Source organism: Narcine bancroftii, chromosome 10 (assembly GCF_036971445.1).
Source record: "Narcine bancroftii isolate sNarBan1 chromosome 10, sNarBan1.hap1, whole genome shotgun sequence".
In the NCBI taxonomy this organism is placed as follows: domain Eukaryota; kingdom Metazoa; phylum Chordata; class Chondrichthyes; order Torpediniformes; family Narcinidae; genus Narcine; species Narcine bancroftii.
The window spans coordinates 21,746,089-21,771,305 of NC_091478.1; the positions used below are offsets into that span (position 1 = coordinate 21,746,089).

Here is a 25,217-nt window from a genome sequence, read left to right on the forward strand (position 1 = left end):
CACACAACCCTAAAATTTGTTTTCCTGCAGGCGAGGCAGAATTTCTACTTATTGGTAGTAAAAATCTGTACTCAAGAAATGATACATAGACAAAAGAGAGAGAGGTAAACAAAGAAAGAAAATTTTTAAAACTAACTGTGCAATTCAGAAAAAAAATTCAAGAATAAATAATGTACAAAATAAGAGTCCTTAAATTAGTCTCTGAGTTTCTTGATTAGGAGTCTAATGGAGGGATAGCAACTGTTCCGGAACCTGGTGGTATGAGTTTTGTGACACCTATATCTTTTTCCTGATTGCAGCAGAGGGAACAGAACTTTGATCTCTGGATGAAGAACTTTATTTCGATGTAAGTGGGTGTAAACCTGGGGAAAATGGCATGGAGGCTATTCAAAATTCCTGTTTGGATTAAGATGATAGGAGGGAGCCATCTAGCTTCATGCCCTCAAAAATTACATGTATATTGTTCTGATTTATTTTATTATTGAGGAATCTCATCCTTTAATAATATACATATTTCTTAATTTTTTCCTCATCCACTTTCCTTGGCATTTGACTGTCTATCACTTTTATTCAGTGGTGAACAAGCAATAAAAGATGGTGAGCCTGGTAGTCTCCCAGATAATCAAGTAAATGGAACTAAGTAAATTAAGTTTACTGACTCGAACCTCGTGGTTCCTGGGAACGTGCATCTCTGAGGCCTGCTGAGTGTCTGTTAGAAAGTGTGGACTTGGGTGAATCAAGGGCAATAATGTGGCTTTACATTTAAAGAATTGAATAAATCTGTATAATTCAATAAATTAAGATGGGAAGGCAGATGACATGTTGCAGGTCCTTTATGTGGGATCTATTGAAAATGCCAATCACAGCTCAGGTAAATGTCTATTTCTCAAGAAAATTCCGTTCTGAGTTCATAAACTGGGAGCAAGGTTTAGATGCTGCAACAGGAGAGGAAAGTTACCTGGACATTTTTTTTGAGCAGAAATTCCCCTTCAAATGGTAGGGATGGTGGTATCCGTTGTACGGTAGTGTTAGATTATAAAAGAGTCAGAATCAAATTAATATTCTGTGGGAACATGATGATATGGTATCTGATTTCAAAATACACTGGACCACAAAGATTTTGCTTCCTGAACCCTTTTGGGTATATTTTATGGATTTTGGGCTGCTGATCATGAAAATCAGCTTAAAATGTTTCTATCATGTACTGTTTTGTAGATATAACCTATGTTTATGATTTCCTGTCGGGTATTTTAAGTCTACTTCAAGAATACAAAACCAGTGACGAACATGTTGAAAGGTTTCACCAGGACATTACGACTATGGAAAAGCAGTATCAGGGCAACTGGAACCCATCATTGCTGGCCGACTATTGTTAGACACTGGCATGAGAGGCATCAGATGCTGAGTACAAATGAAAATCAGCAGCAAAACATTTTTAGGTCAGTTGAACTAATACAATGTGTCGGCATCATTATGCAATTAAACATGTTAAATTCAATAAAAGTCAATTTAATGTTTCTCCAACTTTCTACGTGATACAGCAAATCTGAAATTATCTTTGTGTTCAGCTTGAAGTTGTCTATCATAATCCCCATTTTTTTCAGGAACAAACCTTTTGAAAAAAATTGTGGTCCATTGTATTACTAATAACCAGCCAGTGAGCCCTGAATCATTGGTAAATCCTTGAGAGCAATTTAATTCAGATATGCAAATAATATGGGATCCAGGTCACCTGACTCCAGTCCAAATGAGAAATTTGCAAAACTGTACCAGAACTTTATGCTAATCAACTCCATAGTTTTAAAAGGTTGAAAGCCCACTGTACTGGTGTGCAGCTTTGATAATCTTTAGCTCTTGCTCCCTGAATCTGAAATATTGGACTCAAGGAGTGAGTGAGCAGGCTATATTACTGAAGCTGCTGAGCAATCCCAATAATAGAACCCAATCACAGAAAAAGTGAACCATTTGAATAAAAAAATCAGGGGGTTTAAAGAAACATTAGCTTTCACCATTTCAGGATGTTACAATGAGTCAATATTTTGCAGTGGAACCACCAATGGAAGTATAGGGATTGTGACAGCTAATTTGTACACAGAACTTTCCCTTAGGTAACAATTCCATGTCTATAAGTGATTGCAATATCACAACATAAAATGGATAATACCACTGGATTACATTAAAAACAAATTCAACTGGTATACCACCTTTAATACAAGAACCTTAAAGTGCATCATAGGAGCATCAGCAAAATAATTTAAAGACAACTGCTAAAAGCTTAGTCAAAGAAGTAGATGTTAAGGAGTACCTTGAAACAAAAGAGTAGAGAGGCAGTGAAAGTTTAGGAGAAGCTGCAGAGATCAGATCTTTGGCAGCTGAAGGTGCAGGAAATGCAGGTGTAGTTTTGAGGACCAGAATTGGAGGACTTCAAATATCTGAAGAAATTACAGTGATGAGGAGGGTTGAAACAATGAAGATTTGAGCAGAATGAATGATAAATTTCAAATCTAAGCATTGTTAAATTGGGAGTAGTTGATCCTCAGTAAAAACGGAACACAAGATAATAGCCGAGCTTATAAGAGGTAAAGTGAAGATTAGCCAGGGGTGCATTAGAAATTCATCATGTCAGGGAATTTGAATGGAAATATAATTACGAGACTTTTTATGATGTTGGGGGCTGACCCCTTCCGCTCAGTTGACTAATAAGCACCCAGATATTATCCACCTGAGGAAAGGATGAGGCAAATGCTGAACATCCTTGATCCAATTTGATGCCCATGAATGGGAGATTTGGAACTTGGTAATCCCAAAATTGTGCATGTTTTGCATTCACTTACCGCCATGGTGATTGCTGAATCTCAAATGCAGGGTGAGTTTGGGAAGGGAGGGCTCGAAGAGAACTGAGGGCCAGGTTGAAAGGTCAGGGACTCTGCCTTCTGCCTGGCTGCTTGTTTCCCTGTCACCGCCTCCTGTCTAGCTACCAGCCACAGTGGTGCCACCTCCTGTCTAACTTCCAGTTACAGTGTTGCCCTCTCTTGTCTGGATGCCAGCCACTGTGGTGCAGTCGCCTGTTTGAGTGGCAGAGGCAGTGTCTCCTGGTCTGGCTGCCTTTTCCTGTCTAGCTACCAGATGCAGTGGTGCCCTCTCTCATCTGGCTGCCAGCGGCAGTGGTGCCGTCTCCTGTCTAACTTCCAGTTGCAGTGTTGCCCTCTTTGTCTGGATGCCAGCTGCCGTGGTGCAGTCGCCTGTTTGAGTGGCAGAGGCAGTGTCTCCTGGTCTGGACTGCCTTTTCCTGTCTAACTCCCAGATGAAGTGGTGCCCTCTCTCATCTGGCTGCCAGTGGCAGTGGTGCCGTCTCCTGTCTGGCTGCCAAGGGTGCCCACTCCCGTCTGGCTCCCAAGGGTGCCTGCTCCTGTCTGGCTGCCAGGGACGCCGTCTCTTGCCTGGCTGCCAGTGGCAGTGGACCTGACTCTGTCTGGCTGGCTGCAGCAACACCACCTGTCTGCCTGGCACCGCCAGGTCCCGCTGCCGGCGCCGCTCTCCTCCGACTGGGCGCCCACCGCCTGGCTCTCGACACTGTCTGTCTGGATGCCCACCGCACTGCCGCGAACCCCGACCGTCTGGCTGCCGGTGGCCTTGCCGTCGACGGTCTGGCTGCCAAACGTCCTCACGCTACCGGCTCCTGGCTCCGTGAGGCCGCCCGCGAACTCTCCGCGTCCTCTCCTGCATCCTAGCAACGACGCACGCGGTGCGTCCTTACGTCATGGTCTCGCCTCGGAGAGAGAAGAACCTTGGTCAAACTGTTCCAAGTGAAGCAAGGATTGTTTTGGAACATTTAAGTGCATTAATTCTGGACAAAATGTGAATATTATGCTTTATTATCATTCAAGCAGCTTGCACATGATAAAGGGGAGGGTTCCATTTTAAAAGGCTGGGTTTTGGTGTGGCCTGGGCTATGGCCTTAGTGCCAGTGGCTGGGTTCCCCAGGTGGCAGGTGAGGCCACCACAGTGGGACCACTGCAACAGGTGGGGCTCAAGGTGCATAATCTTTGACGAGGGTGCTTCCTTCAAAACAGCAGCTGCATCTTGTGTGAAGACTGAAGCGAGCAAGGCCACCTTTGACAGGAGCTTTATCGAAAATTCCTTGGCCGGCTGCATCACCGTGTGGTAGGGTCGGTGCAGAGAAATGGATTGGTGATCAATCCACAGGACCATAAGAATGGATCACTGGAGCCTCCCTCCGGCCGATTGACGTGACATACTGGGATTGTGGTCTAAAAAGAGGTCATTGAAGACCGCCCCACCCCCACCACATCCTGCACACACTGCTTCTTACAGCTGCTACCATTGGGAAAGAGATACAGGAATATCAGCTCCACCAGGTTGAGGTATAGCTTCTTCCCACGGGCAGTGAGAATGCTGAATGACCAAAGGAACTGCTCACACTAGCCATCCAAGACTCATAATCACGAAACAATATTTATATATTTATTTGTACAGATTAAATACTTGTCCTCCATATATATTGTTTGCATTGTGTTGTCTGCTTGTATGCGTGTTTTGTAGTGAGGGCTGGAGAACGGTGTTTTGTCAGGTTGTACTTGTACAATCAGGTGACAAGAAACTTGACATTTTACACCAGTTACACTGAGCTTCCAGTGCACTTTGAACCAAAAGTTTATTATAATCTCATGTGCTCCTTTATCCACAGGCCAGGGATTCTCACAAGTCAGCGAAGATATTGTATTTTCCTCAAACAAGTTTTGAAGACAACGCTGATGTGTTACCCTTGCTGACTTGAGATGGTTAACAACAGATATGTGGTTGAGGTGGCAGTCAGTGCTTGTTCTGCCTCACCTAGAAGGAGATGAATGGTTCCTAAAATCACTTGGTAAATTTCATTTTGTGGTCAGTATTACATTGGCTGGGGAATGGAGATGCAACTGGAAGCATCAGGGCTTCAGGGGCACAATTAGCCAAGGTCTCCTAGGCTTGAAGGACATCCACAGTAAATGGAGTGGTGTTAAAATCAAGCGGAAAATACTATTGGGGACGTAGCTGTGGAACTCCATAATCACAGACACAAAGTCAGTCTGAATGCTGTATTAAATTAAAATTGCTTCTGAAAAGCAAAATAAAAAGAGGAACATAGAATTAAAAGAAACAGGACTTTCTAATTATTTATTTATTTTTAGTTGACTATAACTAAAGTAAGAAGAAATGAGACTTGATAAATTAATTTTCAGGGCTAGAGAGGGAAGAATTCAGATTTATTGTGCCAATAAATATGTTTGCATTGTTATACACCCTTACATTTTCTGGCAAGGTTCAAAATGTCAAATTTAGTCAAGTTTATTGTCATTTGAATATGTTCAACCTGTCGAAACAGCGTTCTACAGTCCTCCGTACAAAACATGCAGATATACAACCAGATGTAACACACATACAGACAAATATTACATATGCAGGACAAGTATTATATTTATAAAAATAAATAAATACTGTTTTGTACAGATGAGAGTCTTGGATGGGTAGTGTGAGCAGTTCCTTTGGTTGTTAAGCATTCTCACTGCTGTTCCTCCACCTTATGGTGCTGATTCTGATACTCCTCCCCAATATCTCTTCCCTGACAGGAGTAGCTGAAAGATGCTGTGTGCAGGATGGAAGGGGTCCTCAACGATTTTGCGTGCCCACTTCAGCCAATTATCCCAGTAGATCACGTTGATGGCAGGGAGGGAGACTCCAGTGATCCTCTCTGCCATTCTTATGATCCTGTGGATTGACCTCCAATCTATTTTTCTGCAACAACTGCACCACACTGTGATGCAGCCAGCTAGGATGCTCTCATTAGAGTTCCTATAGAAGATTGATGTGTATAATGGTGGCCGGTAGCCTTGCCTGCTTCAATCTTTTCAGGAAATGCAGTTGCTGTTGCGCCTTCCTGACAAGGGAGGAGAGGTTGAGTGTCCATGATAGGTCACTAGTTAAATGAACTCCAAGAAATTTGGTGCTCTTCACTCTCTTTGCTACAGAGTTATTGATGTGTCGTGGAGGATGGTTGTTCCTGGTCCTCTTACGGCAAAACATGACAAAACTTATCATGTAAATATATTTCAACTTGGCATTGACAAATCTCTTGGCAAATTACGATTCACACACAGTTTCTGGGTTACAGGTGAACTCAAGGGACATTATGAAGGAGTGAAAGGCACTGTGAATGCACACCTTGTTTTCAGCAATTTTTGTTGGTCTCTTTTAAATATTGGAGCCTTTTTTTCTCCATATGATGATCACTAATCAAATCTAATGTGTCTTGTAATTAGTCTGTATTCAGTGCCTTGCTCCATAGTGCAAAGCTTGTGCAAATCAAAAATAACCACCATGTTCACCATGGGAAATAGGTCTTTTTTTTTCTGAGAAGGAAGTCTGAAAAAGAGTTCATGTTTCCTTTTTGCGATTACAAAGGAAACATATGTTTTTTCCACATCACTGAGGAATAGCATATAACCCTGTCCCAGTGAATAACAATGAAGCTATATAATGTCTAAAGATAATACTTGGTCTGCTGAGAATTTCTAGGATGTTAATTTATTTATTCAGATTTATTTCTCTAAAGAACATGAACTATAGAACTATAGTTTTGTGACAATCATTATATTCTAGATTTTTTAGATAGAATCATGGAAAATGGGAGCAGAAGAAGAACATTTAGGCCTTGGAACCTATTCCACCATTCAATGCAGTCTTTGTTGATCATATGAGTTCAATATTTGTGTTCTGCTTTGTCTCCACATCCCTCAGGCCAATATGGCTACATCCAACTCCTTTGAATACAGTAAAACCTGTGGTATCTTGCACTATGGGGATTGGTAGATGCCGAATAAGTGAATTTTCCAGTGGCTTAAGATTGTATGTTGCATGGACGGGGAACTAACGGCGAGGTGCGCCAAATTTAAACTTTCGTAAATTTTATCTATTTATTTTCTGCATTTTTTTGCCAGTTCCTTAAATTCCAGATAATTGATTTTACTCTATATCTAATTAGCTGATGACAACAGCCTTCTGTGGCAGGGAGTCCCACAAGTTCACAACTCTGAGTGAAAAGGTTTCTCCTCACCTTAGTCCTAATTGGTTTACCCCTTTATCCATAGATTATGACCCCTTGTTCTGGGCTTTCCCATTATCAGGAATGTTGCTACTGACCAGTCCAGACTGGTCAGAATGTTATACATCTCAATGAAATCCCCCCCCCCCCTCATTCTTCTAAATATCAATTATAACCCTAGTCTTTCTTCATACTTCAGTCAGAAGCAAGAATATCCTTCCTCAGATTCAGATATGAAAATTGCACAATACCAAGGCCCAGAGCACTGCAGTAAGTCTTCACTCTTTCTGTATTCAAAACCTCTTGTAGTAAAGGCACTGCCTGCTCTACCTGCTTTCCATCCTTCAATGGTCCAGCCCTTTACCTACCAATTTATCAATGTTACCAAGTGCCACTGTCTGGGAGACATTATTACCTGTCTAAATGGCCCATCTGTAACTTGAATTGTTTTCCTTTCTTGATCTTCTTACTGGATGAATGGTCTTTCTAGCCTTTTTAGCACTCTTCCAGCCTCACAAGTCTTCAAGATGTCTCTGCTCTCTCATTTTGACTTTGTATATCCCCAATTTGAACTGCTGCATCACAAAGGGATTGTGCCTTCACCTATATAAGTCTTAAGTTTTGCAATTGCCTCCCAAATTCTCTCTCTGGCTTCTTAACTTCACTCCTTAAAATCTAGCACAAATATGTGGTTACGTACCTTCAACTGTGGATTTAAATACAACTTAAATGATTCTTCTTTGGCTTGGCTTCGCGGACGAAGATTTATGGAGGGGGTAAAAAAGTCCACGTCAGCTGCAGGCTCGTTTGTGGCTGACAAGTCCGATGCGGGACAGGCAGACACGATTGCAGCGGTTGCAGGGGAAAATTGGTTGGTTGGGGTTGGGTGTTGGGTTTTTCCTCCTTTGCCTTTTGTCAGTGAGGTGGGCTCTGCGGTCTTCTTCAAAGGAGGTTGCTGCCCGCCAAACTGTGAGGCGCCAAGATGCACGGTTTGAGGCGTTATCAGCCCACTGGCGGTGGTCAATGTGGCAGGCACCAAGAGATTTCTTTAGACAGTCCTTGTACCTTTTCTTTGGTGCACCTCTGTCACGGTGGCCAGTGGAGAGCTCGCCATATAACACGATCTTGGGAAGGCGATGGTCCTCCATTCTGGAGACGTGACCCATCCAGCGCAGCTGGATCTTCAGCAGCGTGGACTCGATGCTGTCGACCTCTGCCATCTCGAGTACTTCGACATATATTATGGTTCTATCAAATAACAGAATTGTGGTTGAAAGGAATAAAAACATAGTGGGGAACATCAATGTGAAAAGTCAAGGTTCTGAAACATTCAATTATAATGAATGATCAAAAGCTTAACTTCATTTTCCTAACAGCACCAAGCTGTTAGCAATTTGAATCTTTCAGTGTCAGATTTATCATTATTAATTGAACTAGCCAGAGGGCAACAGTCCTCTCACCATCTGCGTTGAAGAAAATTCTCCTGAACTCTGCCCCAAATGGCTCAGTTCAGATTTTGTCCTTATTTCCATACTCCCCATTACAAGTGAAGGAAAATTGCTCTCCCTTTACCCTTTAAATTTATTGTAAAATCTTGGAAATCCATTCTGTAATCTATTTTATTCTAAGGAGTACATGGTTCATTAAGTAATACCATTAGAAAATGCTGGAGGAGCTCAGTGGGTCAGGAAGCATCCATGGAAAGCAAATGATAGTTTCAGGCCAAAGCCCTTCATCAGCAAAGTACTGGCAATTAAGGAAACAACTGTGAAAAGAGAAACTGAAATAATATTTTTAGTCTGTGAACTTCTGTTAAAATAAATTTAATTTGTATAGTTTGCCTAACAAGCGCTTGGAGATGGGTTTTGGCCGTAATTTTATTTGCACGTGGATGTGTGTACTTGGACTGTCCAAGAGAAAATTATCTTTCTGTCCTCTCTCGTAATCTCTGTTATGTTTTCCATACTTGAATGGAAAGGCAATAGCTAATACCGTTATTATGAGATGTGTTCTGTCACTAACGTGGAAAAGAAGAACGTATTTTTTACCTTACATAATTAACAAATGTTTATATCACTTGAAGGCTTTGGAAATCTGGGAACCATGCAGTAAAGTGTTGCAGACCACAAAGTTCTACAGATGAAGCAAATCAGCTGATGTGTAGAGCCCATCTCAACTGCATCTGTTTCCTGTACCAGCAAAATTCTCCCTGCACTCCACTTGCCAAAAACGCCAGCCTTCACTCCACCACTTTATCAGAGAGTTGCCTTCACTGGATGTGAAAATAAGAACAAAATTTGTGACTACTAATACAAACTGGATTAATGCAGCAGAATAAATGGAAAGTACAATGAAAGAAAGAGGCCTTTTGATGTCCTTCTCACTCTTGGCTCTTACTAGACTTGGTGAGTAGATCTTGTGACGTTCCACGAACCTTTTCCTTTATCTGTCTCCCTGTTGTTACTACGAAGCTTGATGTGACATCAAGATGAAGAAAGGTTTGAATTATTGTTTATGCTTTCAATATTCGACTAAGGAACTGAAATTAATTTTGGATTGCTTTTGGTCATCATCTGATGGTTCAAGGTTAGGAGAGATTATGGAGTGTAATTATTGGGTAGGGAAAGGAAACATGCATTTTACATTTCAGACTGGATTTAACTGGAGTGATTTTTATATTAGTGATGCAAGCCTTAATGGCATTCCATTGTCATAGTTATGTTTGCCATCTGGTATAAAGTTTAAGTTCAAAGTATCATTGTGGATGACTGAAAATTTTATTTCAATTTTTTAGCTATCCTTGGTGTTGTCACCCAATTTGATGCCCTCATCAACATAACAGAGAGGCAATTGATTACTTGTTTGATAACATTGATGTTTTTTGGATCTTGTTGTGCTTTTATTTTCAAAAATGATTCCACCTCAAAAGCACTTAATTCACAGAAAAAGGGATGAGTTAAGATTGTGAAAGGTGTTATATAAATGCAAGTTTTTTTTGTCTTTTCTCACTCCACAACCTAACTTTGTGAGGATTTCCAATTTAATTTGTTTTCCCACTTTCACTTATGATTAAATCTCTACGTACAACTCAGGAACAGGCCCTTCTGGCCCATGAGCCCATGTTGCCCAAAAATCCCACAATTCCTGTAGAGATTGCTAATTGTACTGAAGATTGAGACACAGAAGCAGAATTATTTGTAAAGAAACTTGGCTGTAGAATAGGCTACTTATGTAGAGTTGAGTCAAAACTGATCATTAACAGGAGTATATAAACTACAATGCAACTAGTTATAAATATAGCAATTTGTTAGATATAAAGTCAGGAGCTATGTCTTATGGACAATGACAATTTTTGAACAAAATTACTTTTCTGGATTTTACTTCCTCTCAAAGCCTGATAATATATCAAGAAATTTTAGAAACAATATATTATCAAATTACTTTCTCTCTACTTCAGCTGATGAAAGTGTTAGCCAATTATCTTGGCCATGTTACCTTCATTGTTAAACTCAGAAAAATGTGATTTTTGTCTATCAGCCTAGAATTGGATCCTGTTGTCATGTGTATGTGTGTACATATATCACATAAAGACTATTTTCGCTGAGGTAGATCATGCTTACATTTTCAAGTTGAACACACCCACTGGAAATCTTTCGGGATATTTCCAAGCATGGTTCACATCAGCAGTGTTTCTTGGCATCAGTTGTATATCAAAATGAAGCTACTAAGTCATGCATTGCATTTTCAGCATAAATTGAAGCTTTAGGATTAACCCAATACCTTTGAACACTGATTAAAAGAAACTAGAACCAAGTTATGCTGAGATTAATAACATGGATATCTGTACTGTGACATTGATGTCTTGCACACAGCATCTCTGCCAGCCACAGTTGTCAGTGCTCGTGATACTGATTGTTCCCTCACTGATTGAAGCCTTTTTATCAGAACTGTTTGCTGTGATTTCTACTCCTTGATCATTCCACAACTCACAGGGACATGACGCCACTTGCAGAATGGATTCATACAAAACAGAAAATCAGGTGAAGTGGTGCCCACACCAACTTGTCTCCTCCTCTCACCCCCCCATCCCCCCCCCCCCTTGTCTTCCCTCACTCTAAGGCTGTCTTTAGGTAGAATTTCTGTGGCTGCTCTGGAGAAAGTTCTAATATTCATCCCCCTCAAGATCAGCATGGGAGTTATGTCGCAGATGTAAATCTGTAGTACAGCTCTGAAAGGCTTGCACACCCACATAAATTTAGACATACGGCATAATAACAGGCCATTTAGGCCTATGAGCCAAATTACACCCAATTGACCCCAACCCTCAGTATGTTTTGAATGGTGCCAGGAAACTGGAGCACCTGAAGGAAGCCTACGCAGCCGTGGGAAGGATATACAAACTCCTTACAGGATTTGAACCCTGGTCCCAGTTGCTAGCACTGTAACAGTGTTGCGCTAACTGTTACACTATCTAATATATTTGTGGTCAATTTCATCAATACTTTCAGAAGATCCCATTGGATATTAATGCTATGAGCAGCACTTTCCATCAGCACAAAATGGTGAAATTCATTGACTGCTCATGCGTCAGAAATTCACTTCATTTTCCTGTTGTTTCTCGGAGAGAACAATCCATTAGAATAAAAACTCAAAAATTTCCAGAAGCTATTTCAAGTCCTCCTTGACTCCTTCATATGTTCCTTCGCAATACATCACTGTATTAAAATCAGCATACCAGGAATTTTAATAACTATTCTGTTAATGATGATTTACAGGCAGCTGCAAGGATTTATGCAAGAGTGGGTGGATATTTTGTCTAAATTTTCCTTCCTTTTGCAATGATGCATCTGTTTGCCCATGATCCAGATGTTTGTGATGATAATGCAGACTGGTTTTGCATGCAATAACAGTAGAACATGTCCATTTCTGCAATAAAATTATTCAGATCTGTATCCTTGCTTGTGTCATCTCACAATGAAAAACTGAATAGAGAGATCACAGGATTTATTTTTCTTAATTTCAACAAGTCATTAAACAATAATATAAACAAAAATTTAAACAAAATTTATGTATAGAAACATCCCAAGTCTAAAATGAGCAGGAAAATATTCGATTTCCTAATCTGGTTTGTAGAAGTTTTTATAGGATCTTATTTTTTTTATTATTTTATGTTTAGTGTCCTTGCAGTATTTTAGGTTCTTCGATTCATTAGGTCATCTTGACTGCAAAAAAAATTGAGACGTTTTGTATCAGAGCAGATTAAGAGAAGATGTGATGGAGATATTTAACATTGTGAGGGATTTCCATTAAATGATGAGAGAAAATGTTATCTATTGATGACACCATGAGTGGAACTCATAAAATGCTTATCAAAAGACAAGTGAGCAATGCAGGGGATTTTTTATGAAATATAAGAACATGAATATTTCTCCCGAAGATGGAAGGAGAATCTAAAAATAATACAAATGTAAGCATTTGCGAAAGAATATTTAAAATTGGTATGAGATAAAGGTATGTGATTAAGTGCTTATTCAGTGGCGAGTAGACACAACATTCACTGTGTAGTTGAATGTTATGATCTTATGAATTTGCACATAGTATTGTTTACTCAGATTATTACCACCTCAGTCAAGCAAGGATAAAGCATCATTATTCTAATCCAGAAGTTCTGAATTTGTCTTCTCCCTTTTGGTGGAGCTTCAATCTCAGCATTCATCAGAAGCAAACGATTGTGTTTCTGTTGCAGTGTTAGTTTACACTAAATTTTAAAGTTGGACCACAAGGAGGAAATTTGTGCTGTGCACATCAAACATCAGACCATGTTCAACAATGAACATGAGCCAATGAGGTCAGGCAGAATTTGCTCATCAGGCAAGAGTTATTTTAAAAGGTATTCTCAGAATTACTGATAAAATCTTCTGATTGAATTACCTGTATTAACACATTAGAGATGTCTGTTTACTTAAACTATTATATAATTTGGGTATTATCTATTGTTTTAATTGTTTCAAGTTGCACCTGTTAGTAAATAAGAGTTTTTGCTTTAAAATTTCTCCTTTGTTTCATATTTCATAAACCAGAATATGGTGCCTCAAAATGAAATATTTAACCAAGCAAAATTACTCAATTAAAGCTCAATAATATGAAAACTGGAAATATACACTATGTCGGGCAGCAGCAGTGGAGAGAATATTTTACTGTCCATTAACAATTGGTCAGGTCCATGATGGTCATTGAATTAGTGAAATAATAAACATGTGCAAACTTCCAGAATAAACAATCAGATCTTGGACCAATACTTCTATGGGGAACTACAACAGAAATGCAGAGAAAGAAGTATTACATTAAAAAAAAAGCCAAATTAGGACAGGGAAAAGCAACCAAATAATTATTTATCATCTTCAGCAATAAATTGTGGCAAACATAAATTGAAATCCATTCTTCTGTCAGATGGAAACTGAGTTGGTAGCAGTCCCGATGTGTGGATATGTCAGCCATGTGAGGACATGGCTCTTGATCTTGTGGACTATGGTGTTTGAAATTTAAATTCTCTCATGCAGGCAAAGTATTGATCATTCATCTAATAATTTCAGGTCCTGTGAAGATGGCTAAATATCGATCTTCAGCTTCGGAAAGATATTATCCAGCTGGAAAGGGTCCAGAAAAGACTCACATGATAATACCTGGGGTGGGGGGGGGGGGTGTTGAATTATAAGGAGAAGCTGGATATGGTGGGACTTTTCTCCCTGGAGTGTAGGAGGCTGAGGGTGCACCTTTTAGAGGTTTATAAGATCATTAGCTGTATAGATAAGGTCAATAGTAACATCCTTTTTCCCAGAGTTGATGGATCTGAAACCAGAGGGCATAGATTTAAGAGGAAAAGATTTAAAAGGGACCTGAGGAGCTTCTTCACACAGGATCTTGGAAATAACTACTTGAAGAAGTGATAGAAGTTGGGACAATTGTGACATTCAAAAGAAAGGAAGGCAGGTACATGGACGGGAAATGTCTAGGGCAGTGGTTCTCAACCTTTTTTTCTCCACTCACATACCACCTGAAGTAATTCCTTACTAACCATAGAGCGTCTATGGTATCCAAATTTATTGTTGTTCTTAAGTTTTTTTCTTGAATAGGTGTAAATTAGCCATCTCCTTGAACTATTAAGAAGTAAAACACGAATATCTGTATACACCGTGGTTGAAGTAAAAACACAAAGCTGGAGAAACTCAGCAGGTCAAGCAGTGTTCTTTATATAGCAAAGGTAAAAATACATAACCATCATTTCGGGCTTAAGCCCTTCATCAAGGTATGGAAAAATATCAGCAGGCGCCCAAGCAAAAGAGTAGTGGGGAGGAGTAGTCACAAAGGCAGGTGATGATAGGTGGAGAAGGGGGGGTGGGGGGAATGAGACATCAGTGATCAAGAGGAGGAGGGATGGCTAGGTGAATAGAGGGGGAAGGGAGGGAAAGGGGGAGGAGAAGAGCAGGATAGCAGAAACTGGAAAAGTCGATGTTAATGCCATCTGGCTGGGGAGTGCCCAGACGGAACTTGAACTATTAATCTCCTTCAGATGAAGTACTTTCACAGTGGTGTTGAGGCAGAAGTTCCAAAATTTTAATATAATGACAAATATCTAACTGCATGATCAAGTTGGGGAATTTAAAAATGAATGGTATCTCCGTGTACCAATTAGCTTTGTACTTCCTTTCAATATGGGTTATGAAGACTGTTGGTCAAGTAGATTATACACGAAAGCCTGCTGATGCTGTGATTGTAGTAAAGACTCAATGCTGGAGAAACTCAGCAGGTCACACATTGTACTTTATGTAGTAAAAATAACATTTTGGGCATGAGCCCTTCCTCAAATAGATTGTTTCTTTCCATACACTAATATTGTACTCTAAAATTTATGGTATAAATAGTTATCAAATCACATTGGGAATTTTGCAAATGATATGGTAATCTTAAAAACTCTATGTATTGGTCAGTACAGCAAAGGAGGGAAAGGAATGTTGATTCACTGACACTTCTCTATTTATCTGTACTTTATATGCAGGTGACTGTCGCTTGAGGTTAGATGGTGTTACAGAGACAAAAGGACTGAAAGGAAGATCTGCTCTACTCCCATGTGAACTGACCGGCTTAAATGAAAATTTGCTCCAGATTGTCAACATCAGCTGGCATAAATACCAGCCGAGGGAAACGCTGGTTTACACCAATGGAACTCACATTAACATAACAGCAAAGGAGTATGCAGGTCGTGTCTGGATGAATCCGCTATTCCAGCCCAACATGTCGTTAGTGATCAATGATTTGGAAAGCAACGATGGGACATATTATCGGTGTGAGATTATTTGGCATTATAAAGGGATGGTGAAGAAGAGGAGCCTCCATAAAGATATTTTCCTTGATATTTTGGAAGGTAAATAACCACACAAGGCTTCAGTCAAGTGAAAAGACAGATACATTTTTTTTTCATGTATGACCTTGAACAGAGGTCACAAATCATGGAACTGTCTTTTCTTTATCTGGGATGTAAATGGATTGCTTTGAACATTCAGCATTTGATTTTGCCACTTTGATGTTTCTTCATGTCATTATCATTGTTAATGTAGTATTTTGGTTGATTTTTCAATTTTTTATTTTCCGTCTAGTTAAATGTTCATTCTGTAGCGGCAGCTACACTGCTACTGAAAGAACACACAACCATACGGGTTGAGCTCAGTGAGCAGAAAACTGGTTTATTGCTGGCTGCCGGGCTGGACTTATACTCCCAGCCCGGACCTGGCTGAGAACCGCACAGGGGGGCCGCCAGCGTCACTCGGGCATCACATGGTCCCCCAGTGTGGGCTTCTGAGCCCGGTGCTGAGAAGAAGGGGAAACCCCCCCCCCCGACGGCACCATTTTGGCCAGCTGCCCGGCCGCGTGGATTACAAGCAGGGCCAGTTCACCTGTCCATTGTTAGATGCATCGCCACTTGGTAAGTTTAAGAAAGAGGGCAACATTGGAGAAGAGATAAATAAGGCAGAATATCTTCAGTACATAAATTTCTCAAATCAACCATTGTTAGTACAAGGAGGGAAATCCTGTTTTGTGCATTGAAACTGGTGAGCTGAAGAATTTTACTGCGAGTGTGTCTCATTTCAGTTGAATTGCTTATTGTCACATGTACCAAGATGCAGTGAAAACTTTGTGTAGTGCATTACCCAGGCAAATCAACCTCTACATAATGCAGTAAGAATATGCCAATGCAACTATTTCTGCGGGAGGGACAAGCACAGCAGGTCCTAGTGCCCAGCGAGAAAAGTCAGGCGCCAGAAGTGCCTTAAAAATGGCCACTTTGCTGTAGTCTGTCGCTCCAAAATGGCCACTGTCAAACACAGTGCCTCGTGTGAAGCCCAACCGCAAAAATCATAATAATGTTACTACAAACTAAAAGTGCACGGTAGAGGGTTAAAGAGAAAAGTACATTTAAACATTACAAGGCATTATCTTGTACCAATGGGAGGACCATTCAAAAGTCTGATAATAGAAGGAAGTAAATTGTCTTTGAATTTGGAGGTGAATGTATTCAAACTTGTGTATCTTCTGCCCAACAGGAGAGTATGATTGAGGTGGGATTCAGATGAGTATTTATCGTTGTAATGCAAATATTAATCATATCAGCTAACCATGAATACTCTATTATTAATATTAATGAGTTTGTAGTAACAGATCTCAGTGCTAAAACTCACAACCTCTGGAATTTTGAGCTAAACATTTTATTTTATTAATGAACAGAATGTGAATTAGTTGCTCATCCACAATCGCTCCTAAGAGGGTAGCGGTGAACTTGAACACCTTGAACTGGTGCTCTCCCTGTACTGAAGGTGATATTGAGTAAGGAGCTTCATGATTTGGACGCAATGATGATTAAGGATTAACAATATACTTCTGATCAGGACCATATAACTTGGGGGGCAACTTATTCCTATGCACCCACTATCCTTCCCCCTGGAGGTAATAGAGATTGAGTTTGAATGGTTCTAATTGATTTGCTAAGATAGCACCATGAAGGATATAAATGATGATTGTGGGTGAGGTAGTTATCATTTGGGTGTTTCACCATTCAGCAGGCATCCTCAGATATTATAGCATACCCTTCCTCTCATTCTTGAAAGAAACTTCCATAAAAATATGGAGACAAGAGATTGCAGGCAGCAATCTAATAACCAAAAGTCTCTTTATTTTAGGCTGTCGAGGGGCACTCAGCAGGGCTGCCCTCTTAGTCCTTTGCTATTTAATTTGGCTCTGGAGCCTTTAGCTATTGCTCTTCGAGACCGCGCAGACGTTCAAAGAATCAAGAGGGGTGATACGATACATAAGGTTTCACTATATGCGGACAATTTATTAGTTTGTATTTCTGATCCTAAGAAATCTATTTCTTTTATGCTGCCCCTCCTTTCCGAATTTGGTAGTTTTTCAGGATATAAATTAAATCTTTATAAGAGTGAATTTTTCCTATTAATAATCAGAATATCTAATACAATTAAGTTGTTAAGGACCAATTTACTTACTTGGGTATTAAAATTATGAGAAATTTTAAGGATCTGTATAAATATAATTATCTCCCCTTGATAGAAAATATGAAACAAATGCTTTCCAGTTGGACTCCAATGGCGCTATCATTAGTTGGTTGTATTTTAATGCAATTAAAATGATAATTTTACCAAAGTTTTTATATACTTTACAAGCAGTGCCTTCCTTCATCCCCAAAATATTTTTGACAAGGTAGACGCTAAGATATCTTACATTTGGAATAATAAAAATCCTATATTGAGTCAATCTTTATTGCAGAAACAAAAGAAAGACAGAGTAATGGCTCTCCCTAATTTTACATTTTGTTATTGGGCTATTAATATCCAATATATTACCTTTTGGATGTATTATTCAGACATACATGAACGTCTTTATGGGTAGATTTGGAGAGGAATTCAGTTAGGGGAGGGGGGGAGGTTCTCGTTGGCCTCATTGCTGGGAACTCCTCCACCTTTGGCGTTATCCAAAATGAATAAGAAATCTTAATCCAGTTGTTAAGCATACAAAAGGATTTGGCTCCAGTTTTGTAAATTTTTTGAGATTAACTATTTTGTTTTACATCTTAATTTATTTTTTTTTAAGCATCATTGATTGATCTGGTGTTTTCAATATGGAAAACTAAAGGAGTAATAACCTTTTCAGACCTATTGACCTATTTGCAGGAGATGGCTTAATGTCTTTCAATTAGTTAGCAGACAAATATGATTTGAGCAAGGCAGAATTTTTTAGGTACTTGCAAATTAGGGACTTTCTGCGTACTTTACTTTCAAATTATCCATGCGCTTATCCATCTAATATGATAGATATCCTTTTTCAGGTGCATCCACTTCAAAAAGGGTTAATAGCTACAATATTTAATCAGTTACTTAACTTGCGACCAATATCCAGTGATAAAATTAAAGGTGCTTGGGATTGGAATTCCAAGAATTGCTTCCGGACGATCAATGGGTGTAGAGCATGTCGAAAGAATCAAAGGCTTGTTGATCCAAACCAAGGCTTTTATTAACTAGAAGACTAAAGCGAATCACATGTAGGTCGACCAATCCAGAATGATCTGGTCTGGCTAGGAACAACCCTTTAAGACCTGCCAGTAGGTGTGGCTATGCTCTCAGCCAATCACAATCATCCTACACTACAATCTATACATATATACATTGGTGATAGAATCTGTACTATCACAATGGGATCATATTTTTCGACTCATAAATACTTCATCAATTTGTGCCCATCATTCCTTGATTCAGTTCAAGGTCGTATATCGGGCACATATGCTCTCAGCCAACCACAATCATCCTGCACTACAATCTATACATATATAGCAGTGATGGTGGCGGTGGCAGCCAGTGAAGTCGGGGCTGGGGCCTGGTCAGACGTTGCTTCGTGAGGGAGGGTCAAGCAGGCCAACGTCATTGCGGTGAGGGTGGGTTGTACCTTCCATGCTCGGCATCTGCCCCGTGACATCAGGCGCTGCCGCGCAGTGGAGCCCTCACTCTCATTGGGCGAGAGCTCTGAGGAAGAAATGTTTAAATGGGAGGGTGGCGGTTGGGCTTCACACGAGGCACTGTGTTTGACAGTGGCCATTTTGGAGTGACAGACTACAGCAAAGTGGCCATTTTTAAGGCACTTCTGGCACCTGGCTTTTCTCGCTGGGCACTAGAACCTGCTGTGCTTGTCCCTCCCGCAGAAATAACACTTTGGAGTCACATTGGGCAGTGTAGCGGCAGCCGACAGGCCGTCAGAGTGCCGGGGGGTAGTAGGGTTGAGGGAGGGCATCCTTCTCACATCAGAGCATGGGGTCCAGCCCTGAGAGTACACGTCCATACTTAAGACCGCATCCTCCATTGTCTCTGCAATCCGGAACACGTCCTCTAGGTTTTCTCCCCCGTGCTCTAGCAGGCACTGCCTCACCTCATTCGATCAGACCCCGGCCATGTAGGTATCCCGAATGAGATCGTCTGTGGTCTCCGCAGCAGTTCTGTCTGTGCAGGCACAGTCCCTGCCCAGTGCCCTTAGTGCTTGAATATAAGCTCTACAGGATTCACCGGGCTGTTGCCTCCTTGTCACTAGTTTGTACCGAGCGTAGACCCTATTCACCGGTCACTTGTAGAGCCCTTTCAGCACCTTCATGGCTGTGGCATAAGTGTTCGCGTCCTGGATGCTCTAGTAGACTCTCAGGGACACCATAGTCATCAATATTAGTAGTCGATGGCTGTCCTCTATCACGGCAGGGTCAGAGAGTTGTACGTATGTTTTGAAGCACCTCACCCAGTGCTTAAAGTCATTCAAGGCTGTAGCCGACTGTGGGTCGATGTCGAGGCATTCCAGCCGTAGCATACGCTCCATCCCTTTAAAACTTTCTAGTCAATAAAATTGTAGAGCATGTCGAAAGAATCAAAGGCTTGTTGATCCAAACCAAGGCTTTTATTAACTAGAAGATTGGAGGGTATCACATGTAGGTCAACCAATCCAGAATGATCTGGTCTGGCTAGGAACAACCCTTTAAGACCTGCCAGTAGGCGTGGCTATGCTCTCAGCCAATCACAATCATCCTACACTACAATCTATACATATACACATTGGTGATAGAATCTGTACTATCACAATGGGATCATATTTTTCGACTCATAAATACTTCATCAATTTGTGCCCATCATTCCTTGATTCAGTTCAAGGTCGTATATCGGGCACATATGCCTAAAGATAAGTTGGCCTGCATTTTTCCCAGTGTAAACCCTACTTGTGAAAGATGCAAAGCTGAGGTATCCATTTTAACTCATATGTTCTGCTCATATTCAAAGTTAGTTAATTTTTGGAAAGGTGTCTTTGAAACCCTAACAAAAGTTCTAGGATTAGGATTGCAACCAAATCTATTAACAGCTATTTTTGGAATCATACCAGCATTGACTGGGCATATGCCTGTCTCTGCTTAGCGAATAATTGCTTTTTCAACATTATTGGCGAGAAAAGCCATATTACTTAAATGGAAGGATCCTAACTGACCTACTCTACTTCAATGGCTTTCTGCTGTCATGTCTTGTTTAAGTTTGGAGAAAATTTGATACATCTTTTAAATTTGAAGAAGTTTGGCAACTGTTTACTCAATATTTCCATATAGTTTAAGAATCATAATTTTATACTGGATTCTCTCCTAGTTCCAGTTGCAGGATCAGCAAACACCAGAGGACATATGTAAAAAAATTAAGGGAGGGAAGTTTAGGGGAGACATCAGGGGTAAAAATTTTTACACAGAGTTGTGGGTGCCTGAAATGCCTTGCTGGGGATGGCGGTGGAGGCTGAAACATTGGGGACATTTAAGAAACTCTTAGACAGACACATGGATGAAAGAAAAATAGAGGGTAAGGGGGTAGGGAGGGTTTCGTACTTTATTTTTAGGAAGGCATATATGAGGCAGCTCAATATCAACAGCGGAAGGGCCTGTACCATGTTGTATTGTTCTATTCCATTTACTTAACATTCCTAATTCGCCCATCTCCTAGCAATGCTGTCTCCAAAAAAGCTAGAATAAATTATAGAGAAAATAACACCAAATTTTAAAAAAAAACACAGGAAATTTCTCATCTACTCTACTTTGATGCAAATTCTAAGGGACCACAGCTCCGCATCATATATTTCTGTGCCAACTTGCCACCGATGTATCCCTTCTTTCAGAAAGACTTTCCTGTCTTTCCAAGGACAGCAGTTGAACCATCATGAAAATAAAAGATGCTTCTCATTTGTGAATTCACATTGGGCTCAATCATTGTGAACATGTTTAAAATCCCTTGATAGGATGAGGAAGAAAAGTTTTACTCCTGATCTGTTTTTAATTCTTTCTTGGGATGTGGACATCACTGTAAATACTCATAGTCTTTTATTAACAGGTAAGGGAGTCTCAAACTAGAAGGCATAGCTTTAAGGTGAGAGTGGAAAGGTTTAAAATGGTCCTGAGCAGCACATCTTCACACAGAGTGGTGGAGATATTGAAGGAATTGCCAGAGGAAATGGTAGAGTGGACAATTGTACCATTTAAAGGTTATTTAGACGCATCTGTCCATGACCTCATGACCTGTAAATTGAAGAAGCAACTCTTAATTTTCCATTTGGACACTCTTCAACCGGATGGCATTAGCATCAACTTCTCTAATTACTGCTAGCCTACTCTCTGTTTTCCCTCCCTTTCCTTTCCTTTTGTCTTCTTTCCTCCAGCTCTCCACCCCCTTCCCTCTCCATTCACAGTCATCCCCCTCCTCCAGCTTGCTGGTGTATCCTCCCTCCCTTATCCACCTATTACCTCCTACCTGTGCTCCTCCCCCCACCACCATTTTGTCCAGGCGCCTGTCTACATTTTTTCATACCTTAATAAAGGGCCCAAGCTTGAAGCATTGGTTATATATCTTTGCTTTATAACATACAGCATTTGACTTGCTGAATTTCTCCAGCATGGTGTTTTTACTCATTTAGACATGTACGTGGATCGGGAAGGTTTGGAGGGAAATGAACCGAATGCAGGCAAATAAGACTGGTTTGGATAACGTGGACAAGTTGCGCTATGGACCTGTTGCAATGCTGTAAAATTCTAGGACTCCCTGACACTTACTGCCCATCAAACTGTGTGACTTGGTGAGGTCTTCTGGAGAGAAATTAATAATTAGATTCAGTGCTGACAGATAGGCCTCTGTTGCCATGTGGATAGATCTTCCTTGGCTTGGCTTCGCGGACGAAGATTTATGGAGGGGGTAAATGCCCACGTCAGCTGCAGGCTCGATTGTGGCTGACAAGTCCGATGCGGGACAGGCAGACACGGTTGCAGCGGTTGCAGGGGAAAATTGGTGGGTTGGGGTTGGGTGTTGGGTTTTTCCTCCTTTGTCTTTTGTCAGTGAGGTGGGCTCTGCGGTCTTCTTCAAAGGAGGTTGCTGCCCGCCGAACTTTGAGGCGCCAAGATGCACGGTTTAAGGCGATATCAGCCCACTGGCGGTGGTCAATGTGGCAGGCACCAAGAGATTTCTTTAGGCAGTCCTTGTACCTCTTCTTTGGTGCACCTCTGTCACGGTGGCCAGTGGAGAGCTCGCCATATAACACGATCTTGGGAAGGCGATGGTCCTCCATTCTGGAGACGTGACCCACCCAGCGCAGCTGGATCTTCAGCAGTGTGGACTCGATGCTGTCGGCCTCTGCCATCTCGAGTACTTCGATGTTAGGGATGAAGTCGCTCCAATGAATGTTGAGGATGGAGCGGAGACAACGCTGGTGGAAGCGTTCTAGGAGCCGTAGGTGATGCCGGTAGAGGACCCATGATTCGGAGCCGAACAGGAGTGTGGGTATGACAACGGCTCTGTATACGCTTATCTTTGTGAGGTTTTTCAGTTGGTTGTTTTTCCAGACTCTTTTGTGTAGTCTTCCAAAGGCGCTATTTGCCCTTGCGAGTCTGTTGTCTATCTCATTGTCGATCCTTGCATCTGATGAAATGGTGCAGCCGAGATAGGTAAACTGGTTGACTGTTTTGAGTTTTGTGTGCCCGATGGAGATGTGGGGGGGCTGGTAGTCATGGTGGGGAGCTGGCTGATGGAGGACTCCGTTTTCTTCAGGCTGACTTCCAGGCCAAACATTTTGGCAGTTTCCGCAAAACAGGACGTCAAGCACTGAAGAGCTGGCTCTGAATGGGCAACTAAAGCGGCATCGTCTGCAAAGAGTAGTTCACGGACAAGTTTCTCTTGTGTCTTGGTGCGAGCTTGCAGGCGCCTCAGATTGAAGAGACTGCCATCCGGGCGGTACCGGATGTAAACAGCGTCTTCATTGTTGAGATCTTTCATGGCTTGGTTCAGCATCATGCTGAAGAAGATTGAAAAGAGAGTTGGTGCGAGAACACAGCCTTGCTTCACGCCATTGAGGAGAAAAAGGAAGAGGAGCCTTTACTGTCACTGTAAAGGGGAAGATAGGGAGAGCGTATCATCACTATGAAGAGATTGGAGACTTGAGCGGGGGGAAGGGTTGGTAGATAGGAGCCTTTACTCTTACTGAGGAAGGGGAGTCTGTGCAGTCTCTGTGGTGGGAGATATAGTGGTTTAGGAGCATTTGCTGGAGAAAGTAAGGAGATTGAAATCTATACAGTTGGGATGAAGGTTGGGATGGAAGCTTGTGTATTCATAAAATGAAAAAGAACAACATGAATTGCACATGGTATGCATTGGATAGAAAACACCTCAGGATGAGAAGCACAAAAGCTGCAGATGCTACAATCTTAAGCAGGCAAAGAACTGCTGGAGAAACTCAGCGGTCAGACAGCACTCGTGGGTAGAAATGGTCAGTCAACATTTTGGTATGACTCCTTCATAAAGTCTAAATAATGACTATATTAATGATTCTGGCTCCCTTGATAGAAATGCCCTCAGCAAGTTGGATAACAATCCTATCTGCTTCAAACCCCATTGCAGAATCAGAGTTGACATGAGCAAATAGCTCTAATGTCTTCAGGAAAATGGAAAGGGATGATAGTGTAAATCAGCATTTGTGTGTCCGAATCATCTTCTATTAGCTGTACTTGATCCTGAGTGGTGGCTCTGAATGGGGTAAACATTGTTCTTCATTGTCGAACTCGCAAGTGCAGCCAATCTGACTTGAGTTCCCAGCAAGAACAAAACTGAGACGTGTTTGCCACTAACTGATATGGATAGTGTGATTATGTTCTGAAAGAAGGGGGAATGAAGGAAGTAATTTAAGTAGCCACTTTGAAAATGTGGAGATTATGAGCCTTTTTTCCCTATTTCAAAACGCAAAAGTAAAGAGTTGTTTTCTGTAAGTTTGTTATAAAAATACACCAAAATGTTGGAGGAACATAGCCGATCTTTCAGCATCCATAAAAAGCAAAGATATATTGCTGATGTTTCGGGCCTGAGCCCTTATCATAGTATCTGCAGACTTTCATGTTTTACTATGTAAGTTTGTACACTCCTCAATATTAAATGCCTTATACAAACCAATTTAAAATATAATAGACATATCCATGCTGAAAACTGTCAATTAATAATAACTCCTCATTTGCCTAAGTATATATAATATACAAAATTTTCACACAATTGTTCTATTTCTCCATCCGAAACTAATTGTAAATGCCAGTACTGTTCAGGTAATGCATCTTTAAAAGTACTTCATTGTTTGTGAAGTGTCTCAGAGCCTCTTGACATTGTGGAACAATTATTTCTGATTGCATAACATGATTCAAGAGAAGTTCATTGCCAGCTAATGGTAATGTATTTATTCAGTCATTGGTTTTGATCATTGCAGACAATGATCCATCCCCAATTCCCGTTGGACTAGGTAACCTGCTGGGTAATATCAGATGGTGGTGAAGTGTTAACAGAATTGGTATGGGATTGTAGTCATCTGTAGGCCTGACAGGGTAAGAGTTGCAGATATCCTTCAAACAGCACTACAGTTACCAGATTCTTATTCCAAATTTAATTTTAGTTAAGCACTTTTAAATGCTTCAGTGGCTATGGCAAAAGTTGAGCTAATGTGTTCAGGTCAGTGGTTTGCAAAG

General features: G+C 40.9%; 2 protein-coding genes across 7 annotated transcripts in view; one reads left to right on the forward strand and one right to left on the reverse strand.

Annotated features, from left to right (window-relative positions):
* cfap58 (cilia and flagella associated protein 58) overlaps positions 1–3,723 on the reverse strand; it is a 189,611-nt gene extending 185,888 nt beyond the window's left edge. For all 5 annotated transcript variants that reach the window (XM_069900099.1, XM_069900096.1, XM_069900097.1 and 2 more), the window contains exon 1: positions 2,835–3,723. In XM_069900099.1, the coding sequence (XP_069756200.1) occupies positions 2,835–2,840 (6 nt within the window). In that variant the 5' untranslated portion in view covers positions 2,841–3,723. The remainder of the gene's footprint in view (positions 1–2,834) is intronic.
* Positions 28–25,217, forward strand: part of LOC138744268 (Fc receptor-like protein 5) — a 51,645-nt gene continuing 26,455 nt past the window's right edge. Inside the window, exons 1-4 of one of the 2 annotated variants that reach the window (XM_069900101.1) lie at positions 28–104; positions 300–346; positions 9,186–9,507; positions 15,159–15,524. In XM_069900101.1, the coding sequence (XP_069756202.1) occupies positions 9,441–9,507; positions 15,159–15,524 (433 nt within the window). In that variant the 5' untranslated portion in view covers positions 28–104; positions 300–346; positions 9,186–9,440. Of the gene's footprint in view, positions 105–299; positions 347–3,771; positions 3,859–9,185; positions 9,508–15,158; positions 15,525–25,217 lie in introns of those variants that run through there. The other variant, XM_069900102.1, reaches the window with a different exon arrangement.